A 19,854-nucleotide genomic window follows, 5' to 3' on the forward strand; every position below is an offset into this window, starting at 1 on the left:
CAGCGGCCAGCAACACCACCAGCTTTGTGTCAGCAGCAGCGGCCGCTTCACATATTAACCCCTTTGCGCAGATGATTAAGAAATACCTGGCCGAGGACGGTGTGCCATCAACGCGCCAAACATCCAACATCAACAGCCCCCCGTGACCAGAGCCCCTTCTCCTACCCCCAAAACCGCCTGCATGGGATAAGCTTCACAAACACTGTGGTTTATCCAGAACATGCAATTCTTTCAGGTCAGAAAATTGGATTTAAACCACGTTATTGTAAACACTTCCCTCCCTGTGCACACACCGTACTCAGATTAGCTCCAGGGGCTGCTGTGGCCAGGGCTGGGGCTGCACCAACATTTGGGAATGGCTGTACCGAGCTCAAATCTCACTCCTCCTCCATTTACTGCTCTTTTGATGAGCAAATTAGCCATGTTTTAAATTTATTAAGCCTGACCTGGCCGACCCTACAGAGCCCAGGGCCCCTGTACCCAGAGGCGTTTTCCAGAGCAGATGCCCATCACCCTGAGCGTTCCCTGCTGCAGACACAGGCTCGTGCTGGGCTTGGCCTGAGCCGTGGCTCAGCCAGAAAGCAATTCTCCCTGTTGTGAAATATTGCTAATCTCATCACACAGGATGATCTCGGAAATTGCATTGGCCTTCTGCCTTTCTTCCCTGTGAGCATGCGGGGCTGCACAGCACAGCACGGAGTGCCAACAGCCCAGCTGCTGCCACTGGGCAGCTGGACAGGGACAGCATGGGAGAGGGGAGCTGTTCCTTCTCCTATTAATTTCCAGCAAATCCTCACTCCCCACCCAGAAAACAAGCAGAATTTAAGAATCCATTTGCTCAAATAACTGCCTGAAGATTATTCTTGTTGGTTCATTAAAGGACAAGTCAACCCTGCTGTGATTTAAACACACAGAAAACAGGACAGCTTGTCACCAGCTGGAACAGAGGCAGGAGGCTGCACCCCAGGGCATGGCACCCCTTGGGATGCTGCACCCTAACCTCTCTGCTCACAAGCAAACTGGGAGAGCCAGTGCTCACTCCAGCCAGGAGTGGATGCAACAACTTCAGCCAGGGAAGTAAAGTCCAATTATATAAATGAGCACTGAAGTCTTCCTGTAATCATTTCTCTGTTAGTATTTTTGGAGCACTTCTAATCAAGAAACAGCTGACTCTCCCATGGAAAATTGGTTTCATCATGATGATACATACTAGAAGAGGCAACAGGGTAATTTGCAGCTTGGGACCTGATTTGGAAGAGGACTGACTGCGATCTGTGCCAGCCCCCGACACAGGACAGGGGCAGACTGACACATCCCACTGCTGACCCTGACACGGGACCTTCCTGCAGCTGCAGGGACAGCGGGGAGCCCCGGGCTGGGGGACACAGCCCCTGCAGCCAGGGCAGGAAGAGGGGCCAAGTGGCTCACAGCTGCCCCGCACGCCTGCAGCAGTATCAGCGCCCAGCACGGCAGCCAGGCTTTCCTGAGGAAGGAGCCAGCCTTCCTCTGCTTTGACACTTAGGGCTTTCTGTCACATTCAGCATTTTCCCATTCATTAGTGCACTCGTGCTGCAGAAGCACAGAGGGGCTCTTTGGGCTCATCAGGGTCTCACTGCTACGTGCAGCCTTCTCCCGCCAGCACCTGGAGCCCTGCACCAGCAAGGACAATCCCTGCTGGCCCCCAGAGCCCCCATTTCAACCTGCACAGTCACAAACCAGGGAAACTCCTGCCGAACACTCTGCCAGATGCTGGGAGTGGGCACAAGGTGCCCAGCAGAGCTCGCGGGACACCTCACATGGGAGATGCAGCAGTGACTGGGAAGGGATGAGGGTCCCACAGGCAGCAGGGTGGGTGCCCAGGTCACCCTGCAGGGCTGGGGGGTCCTGCCTGCTGCAGACACCTCCCGCAGGGCCCAGAGACAGCAAAACCAGCAGAGTCATGTCTGCGTTAAGCCTTTTGCTAAGCTCTCCCCTCAGATCCCCAGCATCAATCCAGCTCCATTAGCATTAGCAAAATAAAGGGGTTTAATCAAAGTAAGCCTCTAAGGCACTGATAGACAGTTACGATAGTCTTAACTCATAAATAACCCAACTAGGAAAAGTAGCAGCATCCCAGCGTTAATACATCATGAGACCTCTATCTCCATTAGCTTTCCAGTGGCACTGTATTCCCCAGACATGCTGAGTGCCAGAACAATTAAATAAGAGGTTCCTATTAGTTTTAGAGAATTTAATATTAATGCCATCACTGTTACTTAGCCCTTTGCCTCTAAATAGCACAGGAAGGAATAATTTGATACATTAAATGCTCTAAGAATTAACAGCGCAGCAGCAGCACTGAGCTGGTAATTACAAACCACTTGTTCCCAAAATTGGCAAGTTGGCAGCTTGCACGTGCACACAGCAAGCAGGAAGATGGGAGGCTAAAGCGACACTCAGTCAAAACCTGAATATGGGAAATTTGTGCCTGAATTGTCTTACAGAAAAATGACCCTGGGGAAGCCTCCGCAAGGGGAGGAAAATCCGTATTATACTAAGAGATTCTAAATTTTTCAGGTACACATTTAAGGTGGCAACTTCCACTTGTACTCCCACAGCTGCCTGCACGGAGGTGTTTGTGCCACTGCACTGCTTTAGGATACCCAGCAAGGGGAGCACAACATACTCTGCACACACGGGAAAGCCCAGAAGGGAACTCATAAAACACCCACAGCCCCAGAGCAGCCGAGGAAGGAGCTCTGCACCCCAGCAGCAGGCAGGGCTGGCAGCAGTGCCAGGCCAGGTGCAGTGCCAACATGTGCCAACCCAGCTCCGAGCAGGGGAGAGCCCCGAGCACACAGTTACCTGTGTAATGTAATGCAGGGATGGCTGTAAAATCGCACCAGGCTCTGCAAAGCCCAAGAGCAATGCAGGTCTCTGCTGCAGCTCTCTCTGAGGAAGGGCACAGTGACACGTGCAGGCTGGAGCACAGAGCACAACAAGCACTTGCCCGAGTTAAATATTACCCTTCCTCGAGAGATCCAGACTCTCCTGCTTTAATTGCCATTCAGGAGATGCGATTGCACACGGCTGCACGTCCTGGCTATTTTCCACCCCTCCGTGCCCATCTCCAGCCAGTCCGCTCTCCCCATCCCGCTCCCTTCACCAGGATCGGCACAAAGGCTCCCAGGAGCAGCAGGGATCCGCCGGCAGCACGTTCCGTGCAGGCAGAGCACAAACGCAGCCACCACAAATGAGCAATCAAAGGCTCTTCAGCAGCCGCTGACACCGACCCGACCTCGGGGCTGGCAGCACCGGCTGCTGCTACCACAGCAAACATTTGCACTTCCAAACACTCACAGCCCGGTGCTTGCTCCTTCTGTTCATTAGGAGACAAAGGGGTGGGAATTCCTGCCTCCTGGACACCCTCCGAAGGCGTCAGGAATCCCAGCGCCTGAGCCCAGTGCTCATGGAGGATCAGGATGAACAAACAGAGGGAGAGCTTTCGTTAAGAAAAATAATAAATAAGAATTAAGTGAACGCTTGGGCGAGCAAGGGAGAGGAAAAAACACACAGAACCTCCCCAGCACTGTCCTTGAAGCAGGAGGGCAGGGAAGGACATGGGGACAACTCCTCATCCCCTGGGCCATGGGAACTGGAACTGCTGCAGGAGACAAAGGAAATCCTCCACTGCAGGCAGGTCCTGCCACCAGCCTGGGCATCCTGCTCAACCAGGCAGCCACAGGACACGCAGGAAAATGGGGACATGTGGAGTGGCACTGCCGAGGAAATGCAGTCAGTAGGGAGTTCACCAGTGCTGTCCTTCACCAGCTGGAAGCAATCTAGAATACAGTCAGACCATAGCAGAGAACAGGAGACAGGCGGAATTTGGATTTTAAATTTCCATACACATCAAACACCAGTTAAATAGATTTTGAAATAATTGATTTGTTGGTCTTGCAAATTAGGAGATTATACCCATTGGAGAGTACCCATTGGAAACTGTCAAAAAACAACTTAAGAGTAATGGATCTACTGACTCAGCTCACACACCACAAACTGCACTGCCTGGCCTTTTAACACCCTGACTTTGATGGAGAAAAAGAGAACAGGTTCTGTTGTTTTGGCTATTCCCCAAAAAAAACACCACAGACCTGATTTTTCAAGCATGTTTTACAAGTTCAGCGTGGCTGAACAAAAAGGGTTATCACATGCACAGCCTCATGCCTGCTGCAAGGGAGCCGTTCCAAGGGGGTCCGAGAGGCTCTTCCAGGTCAGTGCCCTGCCTGTCACACCCGGCTGGCCGGGGCTGCGAGGAGGGGCCGCACATGGGGCGGGGGCTGCGAAGGGTGGCACACCGGGCAGGGGCTCCACACGGGGCAGGGCTCTGCTTGCCCACCGGCACACCGGGCAGGGGCTCTGCTTGCCCACCGGCACACCGGGCAGGGGCTCCACACGGGGCAGGGCTCTGCTTGCCCACCGGCACACGGGGCAGGGGCTCCACACGGGGCAGGGCTCTGCTTGCCCACCGGCACACCGGGCAGGGGCTGCGAGGGGCAGGGCTCTGCTTGCCCACCGGCACACCGGGCAGGGGCTCCGCTCTCCCGGCCGCACTCGGGGCAGGGCCCCGCACGCCGCGCAGGGCGGTGCCGCAGCGGCCAGGACAGCGGGCGCTCCTCGCTCCGTTCAGCGAGAGCCGCGGCACAGCTCCCGGTGCCATTTATGGCTGGAGCACGGTCCAGCATGTCCTACATACATCGCCTGAAAAAACCAGCTCGGGGAAAGCCCTGCTCGCAGCCGAGCTCGCCCACGATGCTGCGGCCCAGGGGACCCGCACGGGAGGATCCCAGGGCAGGGACGCTCACCCCGAGGAGGGCTGGCCTGTGCCCAGCCTGTCCCTGGCTCCGAGCTCCGCAGGGCAGGCGGGGACGCCCAGCAGAGGGGCACGGCAGGGGCAGAGTGCGCCAGCCCGCCCGGCTCACCTGGCACACGCAGCACCGCCCTGCTCGGCACGACACGGCCACCTGCAGCAGCTGCGGCCTCTGACCTGACGTGAACCCGCTGCTTCCACTCTCACCGGGGCTAAACGGCCCGAGACAGGCCCACCTCTGCAATGCCACGCGGGAATAAAGCATCCCGAGCTGCCTCAGCCCTGACCGTACAGAGGCTGCTTTGCAGCAAACGCGATTTGCACCATGGAGACAAGGAGAGATCCCTCGGCAGCAACACCCCGAGACTGTCCCTGCTGTGGTTTCTTTTCTGTACATTGCCAGGTCCTGGGAAAGCAGCCGTGCCAGCAGCCAGGGAAGGAGCACAGCCACAGCCCCACCTCCACACTATGCATCTGCCTGGCTTGCCAGCCCTTTCAACTCCTAAAAAATTCTCCAAGCTGGAATTCTTCAAATCATGTGGGATGATTGTTGTCCGAGATTTTCAAAGGCAGCAGCTCAGAGCTCCATGCAGTGAGTGTACCCACTTAGGACCCACAGCAGCTTGACCTCCACAGTCAGATTACAGAGTTGTTCTTGTCTGCAATAATTAAAGGCAATGCTGAATGGCCTCTCCAGCTGCTGTGTTTTATTAGAAGCAAAAAAGCTATCAGAGAAAGGGTGCAACTTTGAACTTCCAACACACAGACCATTACCTATGGGATTTTGTAAGAACTCTGATGTTCCAAGACATTTATTAGCTTTGTTGTGAGCTATGCAACCTTGGAACACACAATATTTTTATACGATTTTCTTCCGCCTGACAAGCAAACTGGTAACACAGCTGCTGTAAATAAATTAACTGATTCCATTATCAGTGTGGGGAATGACCTCACTGGAAAAAAATCATCCCTCCATCTATGAACTTATTTAACACCAAAGAGACTGCCCATCAAATCCCAGCCTGTGTGACGCCTCCCTATGTGTCAGCAGAAGAGCAATAGCATGAGTCTGTTTGGGATGCCATGAACAGGGAAAAGAAAAACCCTTCCTTCCATCACCCCAGGCCTGTGCCACCCATGCCCTTCAGGACAGACTGTGTGCAGGGCAGGCTCGTGGCTGCCCCGGCACTGCCCTTCCCTCCTCCCAGACACCCCAACCCTCACCAGCAGCGCCGGCGCCAGGCACGGGCAGGCCCTGACCCTTATCACGGGCAGGGGGAATTAGAGAGCAGATCAGCACCACCCTGTACCACAGCACCGCACCAGCACTGCCATTAAGTTACACATTAATCCCAGATAAGCGGCCACAAGGCTGTTGAGCCAGCCAGCTCAGCAAGGGATCAGCACCAGCACAGCCCCGAGCTGCAGCCGGGGCTCAGGGGCCGCCACCACCACCGAGGACAAGGCTCATGGCCCACCAGGCTCACCAGGCTCCATACAAACAGCAACAACCTGAGGCAGGTTCAGCACAGGCTGTCTGTGATCAGCCTGTGGACATGGGACACAAAAGATCCTGCCTGTCCCTCTGTGGGCAGGAGCAGCCAACGCTGCCTCCTCCTGCCCCGGGCACCAGCTCTCATCGGCTCCGCAACTGCTCCGGAAGGGATGAGCACACACAGGGGCACATGAGGGGGCAGAAAACATCCTTTTCCTCCTTCCCTCTCTCCCACTGAAACACCTCCTTGCTCCTTGCACACAGCAGCAACTTAAGTTTCCTTAAGAGACCTGAGTGTCTGCCAAGCGTTCTGACCACTCTCCTATTGATACAAGCAACAGGGCAGAGGGGGGGAAAATAATGAACTAATCAATTCCAGCCTGGCTGCAGCCAGAAATGGAGCCCTGCAAACAAGAGTCAGACATATGGCTACCTTGGAAAAATGAAACACCTCGGGAATGGGAGGCCAGTGCTCCCAGGTGGGGCAGCCAGAAGAGCAGAGCAGGCAGCGAGGGCAGGACTGGGCCAGGGCAGCCCAAGGGGTCTCAGCAAGGAGCTGGCTGAGGCTGGTACCCCACAGACCCTGCCCGCCTCCAGCTCCCTGGCCATGGCATGGGCCCACAGCAATGCAGCAGCCCACCCTCCTCCTCCTCCCTGCCAAGGCACCAGCCATTCCCTCCATCTGGATAACGAGATGTTGCATTACACCCATTTACCCACTCAAGTCACCCAACTTGTGCGGGTTGTGTTTGCTTCCCCACGCTATTACAGCCAAAGGCCATCTTCCCCCATGTGGGCCTGTAAATGCCGTGCTGCTCTCTCCCCACGGTGCTGGGGATTGGGGACCCCTCCCCAGCCAGGGGGACACCCCTCGTGCAGCTGGGGGAGGGCAGTGTGGGGAAAAGGGGCAGAGTCAGCACTGCCACGAGCCCTGCTCTGCCCCAGCTTTCTGCAGTGCTGCAGCAAACCCACAATGCTGTGTTGACAGGCGTTTTCTCCTGTTTAATTAGGTGAAAGCAGGGTTAACCCAGAGCACCCCCTCCTGCCACAGCTCCCTCCATCTGCTCCTGCCCCAGGGCCCTTCCCAGCCCCTGCACAGAAGCAGCAGCCCTGGAGCTGCTCACAGGGCAGGTACCAGCAGAGACCCTGCTGCTGCAGCCCAGAAACTGCCAGGCCATCCAGGCCAGCCTAGGACACCCCAAAGTCAGGCTGAGGGGGTGGCTGCACACTGGCACAATGACAATCCTGCCCAGGCCCTCCAAACACAAAGGGATGCTTGACCAAGCCTTTCCTGTAGCTCCAAATATGAGTTCAGCAGGAAGATGCATAATGGGTCTGGGCAGAAGGAGAACTGAGGCAGCACCTTATTTGCAGGTTTGATCAGCAGTAATCGAACATGGAACATTTTACACCTGGCTGTCACACAAGATGCTCTGCCAGCCCCCCAGCCTTATTTGCAGGTTTGATCAGCAATAATTGAACACGGAACGTTTTACACCTGGCTGTCACACAAAACGCTCTGTCAGCCCCGCACCAGGGCCCACAGCACAGGAGAGTGTGACAGAGCACATCCCTGCACTTGCTCCAGGGTTATTCCTGCAGCAGGCAAAAACAAGGAGGTCTGAGAGGCAGAGGGGAGAGATGTTTGCAAGGTCCCAGGGCTGCTTTATGCAAAAGGAAGGAGCAGTGATGCTGTGGGGAGCACCTGCTGCTGCCTGAGAGCAGCCTGACCCACCTCAAAGCAGAAGCTGCCCGTGCTCCTCCAGCCAAGCCTTTTGGTTGGGGTATTTTCGGTTCTACAGCAGTGCCCACAGTCACAGAGTGGGAGAGCTGTGACCTATGCTTGCCATACTTGCATCAAATGGAGCAAGACAGAGCTTGGTTCCTAGAATAAACTTCCCCTTTTCAGAAAAAGAGAGGGTGATTTGAATAAGCAGTGTATTTCCAACATCTTGCTCAACTGGACCATCTCAGTGCCCGCAGGTGAAGCAGCCCAGATCATGCTCACAGCTCACAGGGCACCCAGAGCACCACCACACCTCTGATGGCAAAAACCCCAGTCCCACAGGACAGAGACACCACACGCCTTGGACACTGTGCTGGCCCTGCCCCTCCAGGCCAACCCTGACAAGCACAAGAGCTCTTCACTGGAAAGTAATTTCAAACTTTTAACACCTTGCAAACACCTGCCTGTAGGGACAGCTCTGAACCGTGGGCTCCCTCTGCACACCAAGGGCACAGCAAGGAGCGAGTGCCTGTGGGCTGGCAGCAGCAAGGAACACCCAGTGCCTGGCTCTGCCCGGCTCCTCCACAACCAGCACCAGCTCCTGTGCTGCCAGAGCCCCGCAGTGCCCAGGGCAACGCTGCACTGGGGCCAGGACAAGGCGAGCAGAGGCCCCCGAGAGCTCCAAGGCTGCTGACAGCCACTGCAGGGAGATGTGGGGCTCCCTGTGCCAGCAGCAGGGAGTTTGGTCTCCAATGCAGAGCCACACAAGCTACAAGAGCTGCTGTTCTAGAGGGTGGAAGGCTGACGGCCAAACAGCAGAGCATTTCACCTGTCAGCACAAAGCTTTATCTATCTGGAAACGTGGTTTCAACCTGAAAGCTAGAAAAGGAAGCCTTTCCCCCAAATGCTCCACGGTGGTCAATGACTAATAACATTCTCACACTCCTACCTCCCCATCACCTCAGACTTCTCCAGTCTGGTTCTGCACTTGGTCAGTGCTGCTGTCAAACCTGCCTGCTGAACCTCGGGCTTCCTCGAGAGCACGGCTCGGCACCCCGGCACAGGGCTGAGGCACATTCCCGCTCAATAGCTGGTCCCCAGGCTGGCATTTCCAAGGGCTTTGATCCATTCCAAATAAGGCAATCAGCTTAGCCCTTGATTAAATACATAGCATAATCCACCTAAATCTTGTTAGCCGAGAAGCAAGTTGCTCGTCTCGCCAGTTGTGGGTGGCAGCGTGTGTCACCGCGGGGCAAGCGGGGCTGTGGCACCGTGCAGGTGTCCCCCAGGGCAGGCAGCAGCACTGGGGCAGCTGCTGGCCACAGCAAGGCTGCTCCTGCCAGCCCCTGTGCGCTCCCATCCGTGGCATCCTCCTGCAAAGCTCCCCCTGCAGCACGCACAAAGCGCCCACGAAGGCACCTGCGCCCTCCCAGCTGGCAGGTACAGCGAGGGTGCCCCCAACAGCCAGCAAAACCCTCAAAAACACAAAACCAGGAAAAGGGAATTCACTGATCCTGAGCAGGGAGCCAGGCTGCAGCAGGGAAGGAGCATGTGCTGCAGCTTTGGGGGAATTTCACACCACAGCAGTTTTTCCTTCCTCGGGAGGAATGAATCAGTAGCCCAGCCCCGTGGAGCCTCAGCGGAACAGGATGGTGCTGAGGGGGAAGCACAGCACAAGGGCCAGCCAGGGGCCTGGCCCAGGTGAGATGCAGGTGTGCAGGCAGGACATCAGGCTCACACGCAGAGCTCCTGCAGCTGAGAGAGCAGGGAAAGGCAGCAGCTCCTCCTTCCAGAGCCTCTGCACTCCCCAGAGCACACAGCACTGCGGGTGCACACGTGTGTGTACCATCCTCAACAGTGGGACACAGGGAGAGTGATCACCCCAGCACCACTGCCACCCAAAGGTGTACTGGGACAGGGGACATCTGCTCCCGAGACCACAGTGCAGGTGTTACTGAAGTCTTTAGAAGAATAATTCCCTGACAAGTGCTATTGCTCCCTGCTTCCCTCCAGGTTTTGGAGCCAGCAGGTGGGGACTGGCTCTGCATGCAGGTGACCCTCTGGGGGCTGGGCACAGCCTGCAGATCTCTGTTCATGCTGCATTAGCAGCTCCAACACTTCCTGCAGCAGCCAGGCATGTTTAACAGCTACCGAAAAGATTTTTAAGCTAATTTAACCCATTAAACTAGTTAACACATTATATGGCTTCTGTCATCCCAATTACCCGAAAAAGCCCAGGTATTGATCTTGAGAGGCATGCAGAGAGAAGGAAAAAAATATTTAAAAATTAGTAAGGAGGGGAAAAAAAGGGGAAAAAAAAGTCTTGGGCACAATCCCAAAACACTGTTTCAGGCAGATCAGGAAAATCTTCACAGGATTTCAAACAACAACAACAACAAGCAGCCAACAGAGGCAATACCTGCCCTCACCAAAGAGCAGCCAGGAAGGCTGAGCAGAGCTCAGCTTGCCAGTCACCAGCTGGTGTAACAGGAATCAGGATTTTGGCATGAGGAGCCTCCCCCCAAGCCAGGCAAGGGAACAGGCTGCCCGCAGAGGAGCTGGGATGATAAATGACAGCAGTTGAGCACTGCAGGGGCATTTCACCGCTTCAGAGGTTGCTGCTATAACAATCTTCTCTGACTCAGCAGCTGAAAGGGATGCCGGGAAGGAAGCACCATAAAAAAAAAGTCATGCATTATTAATATGGACTCTGGCAGCAAGACATGAGTTGGAAAAACACTGAGGGAGAAAAAAATGACTGCAGAATAGGAGCGAGCTGCATGTGAGGAAGCATTTCACATTCCTGCGGGAGTGGGGGCCAGCCCGCGCCCCTGCAGGGTCCCCAGCTCCAGGGGAAGCCCGTGTCTGCTGACAGGAGCTCAGCATGCACGGTGTTCTCCCTCACCCAGGCTGCTGCAGATCCCACCCTGAGCTCTGGGCACGGCCTGCACTCATTTCCAGCCACAGCAGCTCCTGGCTTTCCTGCCGAGGCACACGGCTGTTCCAGCAGCTGATTTTATTTACCTGTGCTCTGTGCATCCCCACAGCTTCCCCCGTGCATGCCAGCCCTGCCAGGAGTGCCCAGGGCTCCGAGGCACAGCCTGCGCCTCTGCCAGCCCTGCTGGCACAGAGGGCACGGAGGCAGGCACTGAAATGCCTCCTTTTCCTGCCAGGTAGAGAGGGAAAAAAATATCTGTTTGCACTTGACTACCTGGTGCACTGCAGTGTTTGCTTTCCTCTCCTATTCCAGCTGCTTTGTACAGTTTTTTTGGAGGCAATTTATAAACATTGGCATTCATGTAGTCACCTTCTCCACTTCCCACTCAAAACGCTTGCTGCCAACCTGCTGCTGTGGGGCCTCACCATCAATCCAGAGTGTCACAGGCATCCCATGGCCCTCTCCAGCCTGCGCTGCCAGTGCAGGGACCCCCCAGCCCCAGTCAGGAGCCTCTTGGCAGGCTCTGAGCACAGCTCAGGCAAGCCCAGCCCAGCCCAGGCTCTCCAAAGCAAGGGAGGTGGCTAACACAGCACCAGGCTCAAGAGCCTCCTTGGATAATTTGTATGGCAATAGCATTCAATAAAGCCAATCAATTATTTTGCCATAAAATTCTCCAGACGCACAAATGAGCACGGGTGGAACTGCTCACAGCACAGCCCACAGCAGTGCAGAGGGTGCTCTGCCTGTGTTTCCTTCCTTTCATCATGTGTGCATGGCATCTTCCACACAGAAATAGCTCCCAGCCTTCACCTGTCAGGTTGGAAAGGCACAGGAGGAACAGCATCATAGGAGCTGTCCCACACAGCCCAACCATCCCAGGGAAATGGGCCTGTCCATTGGGGCAGGAAAGGGGCAGGAAAAGGGGCAGGAAAGGGGCACAGGCTCCCACCGAGCAAGGGAGACTGAGGCCCAAACCCCAGGGAAAATCCACAGTCCTATTTGCACTCACACGCCCTGGGAGCAGCCCCTGGAGCTGGGGACAGGCACGCACACCCAGCTGGGTCCCCTGGGCTGAAGGGGCTGCCCAGCAGCACCTGCAGAGTGGCCCCAGGATGACAGCCCTGCCCAGGGCAAGGGCTCCAGAGAGCTTTGTGCCAGCCCACGGATGGGCTGCGGGCTTACAAAGGCAGAACCTGTTGGTTTTGCACCTCAAACAAAAACCTAGGAAAATGACCTTTAGGAAGTCACACACGACATCACCACGCACTTGCGGCTAAAGCCCCAGCAAGCACTGACCCATCACCTCCCCTGCACAGCCAGGAGGGAGGCAGGAGCTCAAACCCAGCTTCTCAAACCCCTGCAGGCACATTTGCGTGCCTTGAGAAAGCAAAGTGTCACCACAAAGCACCATGGATCCCCCAAAAACACCATCCCCCGGGTCCCTCCTTCACTTTAGCAAGGCCAGCAGGCACCAGGAAATTCCTTCTAGAATGGAAAAAGGCCCCGTGGCCCTGCCCATCACACTCCACTCCACATGCAGTGTCCCACAAGGACACCTCCCACCAGGACCAGTGCCATCCACTGTCACCCCTGGGACCTGTCCAAGCAGCAGATGAGGATGGCCCAGGGCTCTTCTCCTGCCGGGCACTGACATCACCCTCAGCTTTCCAATCCACCTTTCCTTTCAATATAAGAGCAGCTCCAGGGTAATGCTGAAAGCCCTGGTGGTTTTAACGTTATCTATTCCACATTCCCCAAAAAACCACACCCACCATCTCTCAAAAATTTCTGATTTGGGCTTATCTTGCATTTCAACAGCACAGTCCACTATACATTTTCTACTCTATCTCTCCAAACAGGACTAATCCCCACGGTATTTAGAGCTTGTGCTAGAAAAGCTTCAAACGCACATTAACCACCCTAAAGCATCCATGTTCAAAATGCTGCCGGCCAAAACCACAGCCAGAAGATTCTGAATGCAATGGAGAAGAAAAAGCCTGTATGGAAATAAACTTTACTAAAATAACCCAGCAAAGGTTTTGTCAAAGTAAATACACACATTGTATTGTGACAATGATGTTTTAAAAATAAAGCTGTTGAGGGAAGGCTTTTCTTGCTCTGTCCAGCTCCTCTCGCAGAGCCCTCAGCCCTCGCAGGGCCCTGCAGAGCCAAGGGCACATCAGCCGTGCCACCCCCACTGCTGCCACCCCTGGGAGGCTCCCCGAAATTTCAGTTAAGATTAAGTATTTAATGACTCCATGTGCTTGGATATTTAAATCCAGCAGTTGTAACAGCATTCAAATGGGATCCAGAGCAAACACAGAGCTCCCCACACCGCCCAGCTCCTGCATTGGTCCCCAGGGTGTTCATCGTACCCTGCAGAGCAGATGCTGCCTGAGTTAATGCAATTAATGAGTCCACCTGGAAGAGAGGCAGAGATCAGCCCAGGAAATAGAGCAGCAGTGCCAGAGGCCTTCTCTCCACCAGAACCAGCACCACCTGAGGCAGCTGAGTGCCTGCTGAAGCCCTGGCCTTCCATGGCCTCCCAAACCCATGAAAACCATTGTCTCCTGGGCTCACAGCATGGGTGCTTTTGCTTTAAGGTCTGCTCTGCTACAGATTATTGAGGTTTTGAAGCACTCAATTCACTGGAATGATCCAGTACCTGGAAGCTTTTGTGTCTGCCAATCAGCTCCCACAAACCAGGCTTCCAGAGACACAGGGATGAAACATGAACTCTACACATAATCTGCAGTTGCAACACCCAGAGAGCCACCAGCAAAATAACCCAAACCAGATGTGCCTGACAAACAGCACAGGTGCTTACAGGCAAGGAAAACCCAGTAATCCATCTGCCCTCACAGTAATTTGTTAGCCTTGAGCAAGAAGTGGTCTCCAACCAACATTGCACCACCAACATCCTGGACACACTGGCACAGGAGCAGCTGGGTGAACAGGGCTGCTCCCCATCCCAGCCCTGCCTTGTAGGACTCTGTGCTGGAAGAACCTGGTGCTGCCAAAGGAACGTTTCCCACAGCTGCCACCAGTCTCCTCCCGCTCAGAGCACAGGAGACCCCAAGCTCAAGTTCTTGTATCAAGGAGCACTTGAGCATTTCTTACCACCCCAATCACTGTCAGACCCAATGACTGCAATATTCTCTGTGAGACACACTGTGGAACCAGGCTGCTCCCTGCTCAGGTTGTGAAATGCTGCTTGGCAGATCTTTGGGCAGAGGAGGGTGAGGGAGGGCAGTGCTGCTGTGCTCCACAGTAAGAGACCACACTGCTCATGTGCCTGGGGAAGACCTGGAGATGAAAGCCAGGGCTATGACAGCACAAACCTCATTTCATAATTCCAAGCTGCACCTTCCCCTTGTGTCCATGCTCAGACACACCCAGCATGCTGCTAGCAAACCCAGAAGGACACCTGCACCCAGCCCCTGCCTGGCCAAGCCGAGGCCATTGCGGCTCACCCACGTCCCGGACTGCCAGTGGCTCACCCGCACCCTGCCCGCCCTGCCCGGGGCTCACCCGCACCCTGCCCTGCCCGGGGCTCACCCTGCCCTGCCCGGGGCTCACCCGCACCCTGCCCTGCCCGGGGCTCACCCGCACCCTGCCCGCCCTGCCCGGGGCTCACCCGCACCCTGCCCTGCCCGGGGCTCACCCGCACCCTGCCCGCCCTGCCTGGGGCTCACCCGCGCCCTGCCCTGCCCGGGGCTCACCCTGCCCTGCCAGGGGCTCACCCGCACCCTGCCCGCCCTGCCAGGGGCTCACCCGCACCCTGCCCGCCCTGCCAGGGGCTCACCCTGCCCTGCCAGGGGCTCACCCGCACCCTGCCCGCCCTGCCAGGGGCTCACCCGTGCCCTGCCCTGCCAGGGGCTCACTCTGCCCTGCCCAGGGCTCACCCTGCCCGCCCTGCCAGGGGCTCACCTGCTCCCTGCCCTGCCCTGCCAGGGGCTCACCCGCGCCCTGGGCTGGCTCGGGGCTCTGCCCTGCCACCCCTTCCGTCTGCCCCGGCTGCCACAGCAGGGCTCAGGAGGCAAAGCAGCAGCAGCCTCTCCCCACACACACAGCTGCCCCGCTGGGGCTCCCCAGCCCAGCAGCTCCACTCCCCAGTGCCATCCCCTTGCCCTGGCCTCCACTCTGCCCCTCACCACCATGGTGACACTCAACCAGAGTGTCTCCAGCTGGGACAAGCTGGCAATAGCAAAACCTTTTGCCATTTTCATCCCCAGAACTCCTCTGTGCTAAGATCTGCCAGGTGGATGCATTAAACGGCCAAGCTGGATCAGCCACCTTTGGTGATACAATATTGCTCCAAAAGTGACAAATGAGCTGTACCATGGCAGCTGTTGGTCCCCACAGCCCTGCTCTGCTGGTCACCCACACACAGCCTGACAGAACAGCGTTTCAAAGCATTCCTGCCTATCAAAATCAAGTTCTTGCACCATAAATGTAATTCAGGGCTAGTGGTGCTATTTCATGCCCTGTATGACCAGTTGGGAGCAATTCCTGATAAGTTTGGAGGAAGTAAAGGCAGACTGAATTACAGCTCTCTCTCAAAGGTAACAATCTTTCACCCAGTAATTTAAATTCTCTGCATTATTTTCCCACATAATATCCAACCAAGTATGACTCCTGGAAAAATCAAAATTAAAAAAAAAAAAAAATTAAATAGAGGCTCCAACAGCCACTGAGACAACAAAGGAAAAGCCAAGAGCTGCTACCTGAGCACCAGGGAAGGCCCCTGCCAGCCCTCCCAGCCGTGCAGCCACCACCCTCCACACCACAACCAAGTCCAAGGTCAGAGACCTTCCCACTGTTGCAGTTATAGGTATCAAGATTAAATGACTTGCAGCTTGAAAAAGCATTATTGCTTTCAGCTGCAGGAGGGAGTTCCCTTAATTTCCTAGGCCCTGTTCAAAGAGAATAAAACCAGACACTTGTAGAAAAGCTGTATGAGCCACCAGCATGTGAAAACGGGACACACAGGGACAACCCCACATCCCAGGGATGAATTCAGAAGCAGAGGATAGCATGAAACAGAAACAGAGAAACAGCTTCTCCAGGTGTTCCACCTCCAGGTCAGCACCCTCTTTGTGCCCACATCGTCCCTGCTCCAACACTGGGGTCTGGGCATGGACAGAGTGACTCTGGTGAGCCCATTTCTCCACATCCCATCTGGGAAGGCAACAGGCACAGAGGGCAGCTGTCCCGGGGGCAAGAGCCTCAGTGCCAAGAGCAAGCCCTACAAAACAACCTGTCGAGGTGGCCCCTGACCTCCATAACAGGCCAAAGCTGTTTGCCCAGTGCCATGCTCTGTTTTTTCCAAGAGGAGGCCAGTGTGAGTTCCTGCAGCGAAAGCCCAGCCTGCCCTGCAGCCCTGTGCCCTGCTGGCCCCAGGCCCTCTGAGCACAGCAGTGAGCACAAGCCACCTCCCCACCCGCACGGGCATCCCTCGTACCTGCTGCCTGAGCAGGGACGCCAGGGCAGCTCCTGGAGCCTCCAGAACAATTTGCCACCTCATCCTGCACACAATGACACGGTGAGACAGACCCACACAGTCACCGGGAGCAGCTGGAGCTCAAGGAGAGCCTGCTGTGCCTGTGCCATGGCCGGGTACCTGGCACTTCACGTGCCAAGGTGGGAGCCCAGGACGGAGCTGCCAGGTTGATGTGTGGGGAGGACGCACAGGAATTGGATGTGAGAGCTGGGAAGGAGCTGGCACCGGCTGTTTACATTGGATCACTGTGCAAACTTGAAGCCACAAGAACGTTTCAGTTCCCAGGAGGAAACCTTGGTGAAGAACAGAAACGAGGAGCTACCTTGGGCATCACCTAAGTCCAGGCACAACACAAACATAAGGCCCAAAAGCCCTGGACTGCCTGCAGGAGCCAAGCATTGTTATTTGCTGACAGTAAACACAAATTTCTTCCTGCATTTCCATCTGGAGCAGACTGCTGGGTTACCTGGGCTGTGAGGAGCCAAACACCGCGGTCAATCAGGTAGCAGGCCAGCACTGGGCAGGCAACTCAGAACCCAGGTTGGGGTCCCTTGCCCATCTCCAAAAGGCACCAGGAGCAGTTATCCAGCTTTTCCAGCTGACAAGCATGCCAGCTCCACACCAATGCTGAGACAGCACCCAGAAGTGCAACTGTCCCAGTTTTCTCCTGGCACTGGCGCACAACTGCTTGAACACAACACGCCTCGGCAGGGCCGTGAAATTTACCCCACAAACGTGGGGCTGGGGACAGCTCCCAGCCATGGTGACAGGGCCATGCCCAGGCAGGGCAGGCTGGCTCCAGCCCTGCCACCAGCAGCTGCTGACCCACAAGCACAGACCCTTCCAGCAGCCTGTGGCACCTGGCAGACAAAAGCCCTTCCAGGCTCCAGCTGGTTCAAGCTCACTTGCAGCTTCAGGTCCCATTTATTTGGATTTTTTTATTTTCAACTGAGGTACAATCAAGGAATTGATTCATCACTGGATTAATCACGTCCCTGCCCGTGGTTTAGCCAATGAACTGTGAGTCCTTCTTTGCCCACCTCCCCAGCACTCCCTACAAGGGATGGTCTCAGGACAGAGATTTCCCCAGCCCTTCAGTGGCCACAGGAGAGCAGCCCAGCCCCACTCTGTGCACTGAGGCAGCAGCAGGCAGGACAAATGCCCCAGAACTCTCTGCTGACAGCACCTTGCCATCACCTGCATGTGGCTGATTTATTCAAATCCCCAGCTCAGCTCATCTCCTATCACACTCGCTCTTCTCCCAAGCTTCTACTCACCCCTGCAGCCCAAAACCAAACTCCCTCCAAGTGCTGGCAGGATTAGCCCAGCCATCCCAGGAATACTGGGCTGGGCTTTCATGAGGAAACATTTTTGGCTAAAAGAGGAAGGAAATAAAAAAAAAAAAAGGAAGCAGATCTTCTGTCACCTGATGAGAAGATGACTCAGAACATCACTGACATCCATGGGTGGGTAGGGACAGGGACCACTAACACCTCCTTGCCTCGTCTTTGAGCATCACAGAGGAAGAACATTGGGTAGGACGTGACCGCATTATCTGAGGTCCACACAGAGAAAATCTTCTTGGCACAGAACTAGCCTTAAATGTATTTATACCCTACACCACCTCTAAGACTGGTGACCACACAGAAGTAACATGAAATTAATCAGAATACTCTAAAAAAAGGAAAAAAACCATCCTTACAAGAGAAATTTCCTTCTTCAAGTGCAGTTCTACGTGGGCCTGGGCAGCTCATCGAGAGCCACGCCATTCCCTGTGCCTGCCCCACAAGGGGCTGCAGGATGCACTGGACACAGAGCCGCTGGCCCACGGCGGCACGAGAGTGAACCCAACGGGCCAGGCTGTGCTCAGGGAGGGAGCAGGAGGCGGCTGTGCCTCCCGGAGCCTGGGGGCCAGCACAGCCCTCCCTGGGCCACCACAGCAAGGCTCGGCACACCCAGCCTCACTTGGGACGTGCCCAGGACACGAGCAGAGCCTCACACACCAGCCAACCCCTACTCAGCCCTGGGAAAGGCTCCCAAAGCCCAGAGGCAGCCACGGGACGTAATTTGTAAATAAAAACCCACAGAAGTCACCTTGAAAGCACACAGAGATCTCCTTGGGATGTCCAAGATAGGAATGGCATGAGCAATACCAATGACATTTCAAGGAGAAATTCCCTATTTCTTTGGAAAGGGCCGTTTCTATAGAAATAAATTGTTGCCAAAGTTTGGTTGAAGGCCAAACCACGAGCCTTGGCTCCTTGCAGAAACGAGATACACCGTATGAAGCGAACAGATGCTTTCCGGGCACAAGCCTTCCCGTATCTCCGCGGAGATGGACAGACAGCCCCAGCAGCACCGGGTGCTGGCCATATTGACACACGGCTCCTCCGGTTCCCCACGAAGCGATGACACGAACACAGGGACGAGTTCGCTCTCCTTCTAAAATACACACTTCTCATCTTCCCACTTGACAATCAGAGTTAGGATTTCCGCGAGGGAGCACGTTCGGATCACAAGCACTTGGACAACACCGCACTCCTCCAAAACAAACTCCGGGCAGCGGCAGCGGGCTCGCTGCCCCCCGCTCGCCGCTGGCACGGGCGCCGCTCGGCCCCGGCGGCGCGGGGATCGCGGGGAGCGGGGCCCCGGGGATCCGCGGAGCCGCAGCCGGGCCCGAGGGGCGCCGGGCACGCCGCGGGCAGCGCCCCCTCCTCCGGCCGCGGCGGGAGATGAGGACGCGCCGGGCAGCGCCGGGCACCGCGGAGCCGCAGCCGGGGGCGCCGGGCCCGGGCCGCCCCTCGCCCCGCCGGGGATGCCGCGGCCCCGGGCCGGCCGGGCGCGGATTACTCAGCGTTTCCAGCGGCGGCCGGTGCGCCCGCGCCCCTGCCCGCGCCCCCCGCCCCGGGCCCCGGCCCGCCGCTTACCGATGCCCGGCGCCACATACACGAAGTAGAGGAAGGAGGAGGAGAGCGAGAAGAGGAAGAGCGCGGCCAGCAGCGAGCGCCGGGGCAGCAGCCGCCAGGCGCCGCGGGGGCCGCGGGGCCACCGCATGGCCGATGCGGCGCCGCCGCCGCCCTGCTGCCTCCGCCGCCGCTCACATGCGCCGAGGCCCGGCGGGAGGCGCCGCGCCGGGGCCGCTCCGAGCCGCCGCCCGCGCCCAGCGCCGCCGCACGAATGTGCCGCGGCGGGGCGGGCCGGGGCGGGGCACCGAGCGGGGCGGGACCTGCGAGCCCCCGCCGCACCGACGGCCGCTCGCGCCGTGCGCCGCCCCGCGCAGCGCCGGGGGTCCCGGGGAGCCGGCGGCGACCGCAGCGCGCCCGGCCGCGCTCCCGGGGCGCCG

The 19,854-nt window shown here is 56.6% G+C and overlaps 1 protein-coding gene across 2 annotated transcripts in view; it reads right to left on the reverse strand.

Moving 5' to 3' along the window:
* The window catches only part of B4GALT5 (beta-1,4-galactosyltransferase 5), a 32,622-nt gene extending 12,998 nt beyond the window's left edge, over window positions 1-19,624 (reverse strand). Inside the window, exon 1 of one of the 2 annotated variants that reach the window (XM_059481006.1) lies at window positions 19,439-19,624. In XM_059481006.1, the coding sequence (XP_059336989.1) occupies window positions 19,439-19,565 (127 nt within the window). In that variant the 5' untranslated portion in view covers window positions 19,566-19,624. Of the gene's footprint in view, window positions 1-3,339; window positions 3,414-19,438 lie in introns of those variants that run through there. The other variant, XM_059481007.1, reaches the window with a different exon arrangement.
* Window positions 19,625-19,854: the final 230 nt, after the last annotated feature.

This window comes from Ammospiza nelsoni, chromosome 12, assembly GCF_027579445.1.
Source record: "Ammospiza nelsoni isolate bAmmNel1 chromosome 12, bAmmNel1.pri, whole genome shotgun sequence".
NCBI classification, from domain to species: domain Eukaryota; kingdom Metazoa; phylum Chordata; class Aves; order Passeriformes; family Passerellidae; genus Ammospiza; species Ammospiza nelsoni.